This window comes from Sapajus apella, unplaced genomic scaffold, assembly GCF_009761245.1.
Source record: "Sapajus apella isolate SASKATOON/1434 unplaced genomic scaffold, GSC_monkey_1.0 scaffold4, whole genome shotgun sequence".
Lineage (NCBI taxonomy): Eukaryota > Metazoa > Chordata > Mammalia > Primates > Cebidae > Sapajus > Sapajus apella.
Window position 1 is genome coordinate 13882610 of NW_022436944.1, and position 10872 is coordinate 13893481.

Here is a 10872-nt window from a genome sequence, read left to right on the forward strand (position 1 = left end):
CCCTTCCCATGAGCAACTACTGGATGCCTACACAGATTGTTTTTCCTCTTCCTTACTTCCCCCTTAGTCTTTTAAAATAAATCCTGGAGTAACCCCACGGTTTTTGTTCCTTGCAGTAATCTAATTAACAACCAGCCTCAAGTTCTGGAGAACTATATACAATCCATTTTAATGAACTGTTTGAAGTTCAAGTATTGAAATTATACTACTCTTTTGCATATTAATTACTTTTTTCATTTATTCATTAATTAAATATTATGTACTTACCTACCATGTGCCAACAGTACCTAGCAGTGAACATACAAAAATCCTTGTTCAAAATGAATAAATTAACAAGTAAATTATGAAGTATGTCACATGGTCATAAATGCTATGGGAAAAAAATAAAGAAGCAAGGAAGGAGGTAGAGTGCAGAGCAAGGTTTTGTGATTTTAAACAGGGTGGTCAGGAAGATGTCTCTGCTACGGTGACATTTGAGCTAAAACCTGAAGGTATGTGGGAGCAAGCCTTATCTTTTTCTGGGGTTAGGATCTCTTTGAGGATTATAGGAACAGCAAGGAGGCCAGTGTGGCTGGGATGAAGGAATGATGGGAAGAGCACTAGGCATAAAGCCAGAGAGGCCAATGGAAGGCTTGATGTGTGAGACTTCACGAGTGGTTGTAACGACGGGGTTTGATTCATTACTTTTGTAAGACATGGATATTTTACCTCTCCAATCACATAAACTTTAAGACCCTTTATTTAATAGGAATAAACTACCTAGTCTTTTAGCCTACAAAGTACAATTGTGCCATCTGAGAGTGCCAGACCGACCTCCTAGCTTTTACAATCATTAACTCCAGGCTAATTCTGGAGAGAGAAATAGCAAAACAGTGGTCTAAATTATCTTAACTACTTTACAGGGAGAATCAAAAAATAAATCTCTCATCTGGTTCTCTGGATATAGATAAATTCTATGCAGCATTTTGAGTAAAGAGACTTTATCTGACATGAAAATGACTCCACAGAGAGAATAATTCTCTTTTGGATAAGATTTGCCATCAGGAATGAGTTGCTGTCTGAAGACCTTTTGTTATTGAACACATAGAAAGTTACATGAAAATGTTCAGTTTGACATAGCTGCAAGACCTAAATTCATTTGAATCGACATGCATGGAAACAAGAGTGATTGTGAAGGGCACATGTCCTCATTGCAATGTCCCAGACACTGGGAGTCAGCAATGAATACAATTAACAATAGTCCCCCTGCCTCGTAGAGGGGGCGGGGGACCAGGACAAAAAAAATTAACACATAAGTGAAAAGTAGGCTAATTTTGGATTAATTTTAGATTGTTATGAGTGGTATGAAATTGGTATTAATTTTAGATTGTTATGAGTGGTAGCAGACAAGGAGTAACTGGCAGAGAAGGTGAATTTCTACTTTGAATTAATTCTTTGCGGAAGCCCTTTCTGAGGAGATATTTAAGTTAAAACCTAAATAATGAGAAGAAGCCAGGGTTGCAAAAATTGGGGATCAAAAACAATTCAGATGGTTTATGATCCACCATCTTGCTTAAGATTTATCTTGTGATCTATGGTTTTCATTTCTGTTTCATATACATTAATTTGTTTTAATCCTCACAATAAAATTGTGGCAAACATACAGTTGATATTAGAGAAATTAGGCTTCAGAGAGGCCAAAGACAGGATTTGCAGATGGGTCCTTGGCAGTCATTCCTTCTTGACCCAGTTTGTTGTTATTGTGATTCCAAAGAATATGACTATTCTCAAGTCTAGAAACACCAATATCATACACAGGATAGAAAACAAAAAAGAATTATATTTAGGCTTCAGTTATTTATAAAAGATATAAATAATTCATTTGCAACTATTTAACTATAGATTTTAACTGCTCTCTATTTTTCATTTAAGAGTTTCAGTTTTGGTCACCTAGATTTGAGGGTTTATAGTACCTTCTTATGCTAATTTTTGACTTGAATTTCTCTCTAAATTTGAACAACAATAGATAAATATTTTGTGAATGCTAAAAGAGTAGAACTTACTTTTAAAAAATGAAGCATATATATTACCCATATCTATAAATTTCCAGAATAAATCTATGTATGATTTTGAAAATCCATGGTTACCCAGAACAGGGATATAGTTGATGATCCAATTAGATTAGTAGAGGAGTTTTGAAATATGTAATACAAACTATTATGCTCTATTGTTGATATTAGTATTAAGAACTACATAAATATAAGTTGGTTTTTTTTTTTTTCTTTCCAATTCCTAGAGGCCTATACCACAGGAAAGACTGTCTATATTTTTTTTAGGATTTCTTTACTCCCTAGCATTCTAGCAACATCAACTATATAAATAACAAGAAGTTTTTTTCTAGCTTCTCTGGAAATGTGTGGTTTTCTGTGTCATTTTACAGTAAATTTCAGGGACTAGGTTAAGAAATATTCTTGTCATCTTTTCATGAAATAAGAAATTCTTTTTTGTCTCATGGATCTCAGAAGACTACAGTAATATGTTTAGCTACTATACACCATAACTGTGTGAAAAATATTTCTAAAGTGTACTGAAACATAGTATTTTGAAAGTATAATGTTTCCAGTTTAACATTAAAGCTGATTTTACCACACAGATCTATATCAGTATATAGTAAGCCAGTATGCAATTTCTAGGCTTTTGTGGGTGTAAATCCTAGTCAATGACTTTGGGTCACAGCTCCAGGCAGGAAAATAGAAGGGTAATGGCAAACATTGGCAGTGATGAAACTGAACAGTAGAGGCAAGTTGTGCTAATAATTGCAGTATTAAAAAGGCAGTATTTACTACTGATTATAATGTGCCAGATGCCAGGCTAAGCACTTAACTTACACTATCTTATTTACCTCTGACAACTTTTAATATAGTGACTGCCAGAATTATCTTATCTATTTTATATAAGAAATACTGATTTGCAAGAGATTAAACTTATCCAAGATCACATATTTATTCAGCAGTAGAGCCAGGCGACCATTTAGAGAACTCTGAATATAAAGCTTTCCTCTGTGGTAATATTGTAATAGTTCTGTGATATATATATATATGGCATATTTATATACTAGTACAACATTGTTCAACTGGTATCACACACAATACTACTTTAGAATAAATAATATCTCACATCAAAAGGATTTTACAGCTGAATAATCTTAAGAAGGCCTGCATATTAAATCCCTTTCTTGCAGAATTTCTACAGTAATCTGTTTAACCAGCATTTTCCAAGGGGTGTGTGTGTGTGTGTGTGTGTGTGTGTGTGTGTGTGTGAATATATGTGTGCTGTATAATACTTCATTAAATCCTGTGGGAAACATAATTGCAGAAAACACAGCACTAAGTATTTTTTAACTAATATTCAGATATAATCATTCAGAATAATAATTCACATCTATGTGAATGTAATTCAAACCTTGCCATTAAAAAAAAAAGCTTCAGAAAATTTTCAACTGCTTTTTACCCACAGCTATTGTTCCTGTCATCCACTCCTCATCAATACGTTTGTGAATGTGTAATATTCTACAGGGTGTCTGCAAAGTTGGGAAAAATGGAACAAACTTCTTAAGTAATTTTAGTTTACTTTTCAAATCATGTGCTCAATATATTTTCAGGTGGTATACTGTTTCAAAGATGAGAAAAAAACATGTAGGATCTGTGTTAACAGCAAGCTGATTATATGGCAGTCAAGTGTCTAAGGAGGCAGAGCAGAGAGATTGAGCAGATAGACTGAAAACAATTTTTGCTGGTCCTCATATACACTCCTAGAGTATTTGTATTTTATCTTACCATATATACCAGAGGTAGGCAAATCTTTTTTGTAAAGAATAAGATAGTAAATATCTTAGGCTTTCTGGGCCATACTGTCTCTGTCACAATATGTAATGCTGCCACCATAGTGCAAAAGTAGTTGATAGGTAAACAAAGAGATGTGCCTGTGTTTCAATAAAACCTCAAATATATTTGGCAGGCTCAATTTGGCTCATTGGCTGTAGTTTGCCCCACTCCTCAGCGCCAGTCCTCTTTGTCTTTCTTTCTTTGTTTTGTTTGTGGTTCTTTGTACGTTGTTTTTTATTATTAAACTTTAACTTCTGGGGTACATGGGCAGATCTTGCAGGATTGTTACACAGGTATACACACATGGTTTGCTGCCTCCATGCCCCCATCACCTACATTAGGTATTTCTCCTAATGTTATCCATCCCCAATCTCCCCAACCCCTGCTACCGTTCCCCTAGGCCCCTATCCCCTAACAGACCCCAGTATGTGATGTTCCCATCCCTGTGTCCATATGTTTTCATTGTTCGACACCCACTTGTGAGTGAGAACATGCTGTGTTTGGTTTTCTGTTCTTGTGTCAGCTTGCTGAGAATGATGGTTTCCAGTTTCATCAACGTCCCTGCAAAGGACATGAACTCATCTTTTTTTATGGCTGCATAGTATTCCATATTGTATATGTTCCATATTTTCTTTAACCAGTCTATACTTGATGGGTATGTGGGTTGGTTTCAAGTCTTTGCTATCATAAACAGTGCCGCAATGAACATATGTGTGCATGTGTCTTTATAATAGAACAATTTATAATCTTTTGGGTATATACCCAGTAATGGGATTGCTGGAACAAATGGTATTTCTATTTCTAGATCCTTAAGGAATCGTCACACTGTCTTCCACAATGTTTGAATTAATTTACACTCCCACCAACAGTGTAAAAGTGATCCTATTTCTCCATATCCTCTCCAGCATCTGTTGTCTCCAGATATTTTAATGATTGCCACTCTAGCTGGCATGAGATGGTATCTCAACGTGGTTTTGATTTGCATTTCTCTAATGACCAGTGATGAGGAGCATTTTTTTCATACGTTTGTTGGCCACATAAATGTCTTCTTTTGAAAAGTGTCTGTTCATATCCTGTGCCCACTTTTTGATGGGGTTGTTTGGTTTTTCTTGTGAATTTGTTTTAGTTCTTTGTAGATTCTGGATATTGGCCCTTTGTCAAATGGGTAGCTTGCAAATTTTTTTTCCCATTCTGTTGGCTGCCAGCTAACTCTAGTCATTGTTTCTTTTGCTGTGCAGAAGCTCTTAAGTTTAATTAGATCCCATTTGTCTATTTTGGCTTTTGTTGTCATTGCTTTTGATGTTTTAGTATAAAGTCCTTGCCTATGCCTACGTCCTGAATGGTATTGCCTAGGTTTTCTTCTAGGGTTTTTATGGTGTTAGGTCTTATGTTTAAATCTTTACTCAAGTATCTTGAGTTAATTTTTGTAAAGTGTAAAAAAGGGGTCCAGTTTCAGCTTTCTGCACATGGCTAGCCAGTTTTCCCAACTCCATTTATTAAACAGGCAATCCTTTCCTCATTGCTTGTTTTTGTCCAGTTTGTTGAAGATCAGATAGTTGTAGATGTGTGGCATTACTTCTGAGGCCTCTGTTCTGTTCCATTGGTATATATCTCTGTATTGGTACCAGTACAATGCTGCTTTGATTACTGTAGCCTTATACTATAGTTTGAACTCAGGTAGCATAATGCCTCTAGTTTTGTTCTCTCTGCTTAGGTTTGTCTTGCCTATGTGGGCTCTTTTTTGGTTTCATATGAAGTTTAAGGTGTTTTTTTCCAGTTCTGTGAAGAAGGTCAGTGGTAGCTTGATGGGGATAGCTATAAAGTAAATGAATCTATAAATTACTTTGGGCAGTATGGCCATTTTCATGGTATTGAGTCTTCCTAACCATGAACATGAAATGTTTTTACATCTGTTTGTGTCCTTTCTTATTTCCTTGAGCAGTGGTTTGTAGTTCTCCCTGAAGAGGTCCTTCACATCCCTTGTTAGTTGTATTCCTAGGTATTTTATTCTCTTTGTAGCAATTGTGAATGAGAGTTCACTATTGATTTGGCTGTTTGTCTGTGTGTATAGGAATGCTTGTGATTTTTGCACACTGATTTTGTATCCTGAGACTTTGCTGAAGTTGCTTATCAGCTTAAAGAGATTTTGGGCTGAGAAAATGGGGTCTTCTAAATATACAATCATGTTGTCAGCAAACAGAGACAATTTGACTTCCTCTTTTCCTAACTGAATACCATTTATTTCTTTTTCTTGCCTGATTGTTCTGGCTAGAACTTCCAATACTATACTGAATAGGAATGGTGAGAGACAGCAACCTTGTCTAGTGCCAGTTTTGAAAGGGAATGCCTCCAGTTTTTTTCCATTCAGTATGATATTGGCTGAGGGTTTATCATTAATAGCTTTTATTATTTTGAGATACATTCCATCGATACCTAATTTATTGAGAGTTTTTAGCATAAAGGCTGTTAAATATTGTCGAAGGCCTTCTCTGCATCTACTGAGATAATGTGTTTCTCTCTTTGGCTCTGTTTATGTGGTGGATCATGTTTATAGACTTGCATATGTTGAACCAGCCTTGCAACCCTGGGATGATGTCTACTTGATCATGATGGGTAAGCTTTTGGATGTGCTGTTGCATTTGGTTTGCCAGTATTTTGTTGAAGATTTTTTCATAGAAGTTCATCATAGATATTGGCCTGAAATTTTCGTTTTTAGTTGTGTCTCTGCCAGATTTTGGTATCAGGATGATACTGGTCCCATTAAATGAGTTAGGGAGTATTCCCTCTTTTTCTCTTATTTGGAATAGTTTCAGAAGGAATGGTACCAGCCCTCTTTGTGCATTTTGTAGAATTTGGCTGTGAACCCGTCTGGACCTGGACGTTTTTTGGTTGGTAGGCTATTAATTGCTGCCTCAACTTCTGACCTTGTTATTGGTCTATTCAGGAATTCAACTTCTTCCCGGGTTAGTCTTGGGAGAGTGTAAGTGTCCAGGAATTAGGCCATTTTGTCTAGATTTACTGGTTTATGTGCATAGAGTTGTTTGTAGTAATCTCTGATGGTAGTTTGTATTTCTGTGGAATCGGTGGTGATATCCCCTTTATCATTTTTTATTGCATCTATTCTATTCTTCTTTCTTTTCTTTATTAGTCTGGTTCTCTGTCTTTCACAATTTCATCTGAGGTGCAGCAGCAGCAGCAGCAGTGGACTTAGAAATTTGGAATATCAGACTCCACTGCTGACCCACTGAATCTGAATCTGTAATTAAAGGTCATCAGTTTAACTGCATGCATGCATTCAAGTTTGAGAAGCACAACTAAAAAATATTAAAGGGTTTTAAGCACGGGGATAACATAGACAGCTTTGTGCCATATGCAGTGTAAATTTTTCTGAATATTCCCCATCTAATGTTTTCCATATCTACAAACTGTCTGAAGTATTTAAGCCTCAGCTTGAATCTAATTCACCCATGAAACCATTTGCCACCAACCTGAAATAATTACTTCCTTCTCTGATTTCTTGGAACATGAATTAATGTTTTGTCATGTAATTATTTCTTTGACTTTTCATAGGTAATAATCTGTTCAAGCATAAGAATTATTCATACATTTTTCTGTATTTCACTCAAAACCTACCAATGCAATATTTGGAGTAAATAGTGTATTCTAAAAGGATCTGCCAGTTATGTAATTGACCATTGTAATTTAGACTGGGGCTACAGAGTTGTTCATTGTGGCATAGATACTGCATTAGGAGAGCATAGTTTTACATCCTACAGAAGCCAATTACAAGATGGACGTCGTGGAATGCGCCAATAGCCCCAGCTACTCCGGAGGCTGAGGCAGGACAATCACTTAAGCCTAAGAGTTCAGACTAGCAACATAATGAGACCCCTGCATCTTTTATTAAGCCAACTACAGATAGGCTGGGTAATCCTCAAAAAAGTATACCTCTAAGCTATGAGGGTTATTTATTTATTTATTTATTTGGCTGCAAAAGGACTGAGTCTGAAATATTGGATGGCTCAGGGCAAATTGATCAAAAGTTTGGAGGAAAAAAAAACACTCAGCAAGGGTATCATCTTTAAATATTTTCTCAACTCTTGCAAGTCTGATCTTCAGAAATAGCTATCAAAACTTTGTTTCACCATATCAAGAGGCCTGTACAGTTCCAAACCAAGTCTAAAAAGTGTAGACTCAGGCTGGGTCAACCTGCAGCATCTGTGGTATTTGTAACACTCTTGTAACCTCACCCAGAAAAGGTATCCAGCCTCCCAGGGTCAGTTCTACTGACTCAGAGTCTAAATTATCTCTGGAAGCTTTATTTACATAAGCTTGGGTCAATCTGCAGAAAAATGAACTTGAGCCTTTAGTTCTCCAGGACAATCTCCAGCCTGGAAATACCCAAGATTTGGAGTACTTACTGACTCCCTGTCTCCAGACAGTCTATCTAGTAAATGGACTGCCATTCTTCTAGTTTTCCGTATCGTAAAACTTCCTTTTGTGCATGTGTGGCTTTTTGATTTTGTTTTGTTTAAAGATGGGGTCTCACTATATTGTCCTGTCTCCAAACAGGGACCTTAGGATGGGGTAGAACATCCCAAGGTCCCTGTCTGGAGGAACATAAAGCCAAAGAAGGAAAAATTGAAAGACAGCCTGTCTAAGGGTGAAATCAGAATTAAGCTGAAAGACTCTGGTACAAATGATATGAATAGTTACAGAAGAGAGAAACCAGAACCTTCAAAGCAGAGCGAGCACATACAAAAGGAAGGAAAGTAGAAGGAAAACCCAGGAGTGATTCCCAGAGGTATAAGAATGTGACTGCAGCTCTTCATGCTGTGCCAGAGATCTTGTTCTTACAAATATCCCACATATTAAAAAGCAGAATAGGAGTCTATTCCATGTTTCATATATTTTTCTACTTAGGACAGAGCCAAGTGCAGTGGAACATTCCTGTAATACCAGTTACTCAAGAGGCTGAGATAGGAGGATTGCTTGAGCCCAGAAGTTTGAGACCTGCCTGGGCAATATAGTGAGACCCCCATCTTTAAACAGAACAAAATAAAAAAACCCACACATACACACAAAAAAGTTTTACAATACAGAAAATTGAAAGAATGGCTTATTTACTAGACAGTTTCTTTTACACAATAGATATCAGAATATTGCTTTAAAATGTTTGCATCAATTATTTTGGGAAGGTTTAGTTTCATTACTTTTGAAAAGGAAACTGCTTCAATATTCCCTTCCCTGGCCATCTAAGCCCTTCCCCAAGCTAACCTAGAATGAGGATTGGCACTAAAACATAATGAAATCCCATCGTAATTGAGGCCTGGCAGCCACAGTTCAATTTAATGCCTAAATATTATTAGGTTTTCTCAAAAGAAATGCCATTAAGGATGCATTAGGAAAGCAATGGGTTAGCTTTCCAGAAATCACCTATGAAAATGATGCCATGAATTATAGTAATGGAATAAAAGTTACCTGTGAGCACTTATAACAGGGCCTTGGGACTCCATACAAGATGATTTCATTGTTTTCTTACAAACATCTTTCAAGACAACTGTCAATGCATTTTCCATTTTATAGATGAGGAAACTGAGATGCCAATCTGACCCTTTGTTGCTTTTTTTTTTTTTTTGAATAAAAACGGCATATTCTTTATTTTGCCTACTTTAATTCAGAACAAAATGAACAAACATAATAAAAACCACAATACACAACATCCAATCCTGCTGTCAAGACTAGGGAGGGAATGGAGACTTGACACTCTTGTTTCCTGCCTCCAACACAAGGACAAGAGAGAACACCAGACATCAGCAGGGGAGCCAGCTGGGGCAGAGGCACTCGAGGCTGCAGTGGGAGCCGTAAGGACACTATACAAGAGCAGTTTTCCAACTATGAACTTCTAATCAACTTCTTCCATGTGAGACACATCCTCATTGCCCTCAAGGGGAGGGGAGATCTCATCAGGAACTGCAGCACTGGGTTCCTCTGCTGCCACTTCATCTTCATCAATACCTAGACCTAGCTTGAGACAAATACTGTGTGCAGCAGCTCAAGGAGTTTGATGGAAAGAGCTTGGTCTCAGTTACTAAGGATGGTCTGGAGCTCCCTGAGGATGAGGAGGAGAAGAAAATGGAAGAGAGCAAGGCAAAATTTGATAATCTCTGCAAGCTCATGAAAGAAATCTTTGATAAGAAGGTTGAGAAGGTGACAATCTCCAATAGGCTTGTGTCTTCACCCTACTGCATTGTGACCAGCACCTACAGCAGGACAGCCAATATGGAGTGGATCATGAAAGCCCAGGCACTTCGGCACAACTCCACCATGGAGGCCAAAAAGCATCCGGAGATCAACCCCGACCACCTCATTGTGGAGACACTGCGGCAGAAGACTGAGGCAGACAAGAATGACAAGGCAGTCAAGGACTTGGTGGTGCTGCTGTTTGAAACTGATCCTCTGTTTTTAACTACCACACAGATGGCACTGCACCATGCTGTGTGCTCAGCAGCCTATAGACTCCTGTCTTCAGAAGTGATCAGTTGCCTAACATAAAAGACCATCATTATCAGTACAAAAATGTTTGAGACACTGTCATTTTATGAATAATTTTACTAAGATAAAATAAATGTACGAACTTTTCAAATATCAATGACAGCATTTTTTCTTACAAATTCAGCCTTAGTACTCCAAATTTTTCTATTTTTATAATGCACAGAGGCCTAAGTGTTTCCCCAAACGTAACATGTCCATCAATTATCTTTAGATATCTTCCTGTAAAAAGGAAGCTAAAAGATTCCAATAATACTGAATTTAATTAGCATACAATGATTTACAGTACATTTCAGCATTTTAGCCCACACAGTTTCTATGTGAATGTTTCAGACTGGAGTAAGACAAAACCTCAATGAAAAATAAAGATGAATGTTCTGAAATGCATCAATTAATTGACTTAAACATGGTAAATGAAAACTAAAGAGACTCTTCAGAATGAAAATGTTTATGTGTG

General features: G+C 37.0%; 1 protein-coding gene across 1 annotated transcript in view; it reads left to right on the forward strand.

The window, feature by feature from the left end:
* Nucleotides 1–10418, forward strand: part of LOC116537765 (putative heat shock protein HSP 90-beta-3) — a 33455-nt gene extending 23037 nt beyond the window's left edge. Inside the window, exon 3 of the mRNA XM_032260050.1 lies at nt 9898–10418. Within this exon, the coding sequence (XP_032115941.1) occupies nt 9898–10418 (521 nt within the window). The remainder of the gene's footprint in view (nt 1–9897) is intronic.
* The last annotated feature ends 454 nt before the right edge of the window (nt 10419–10872 follow it).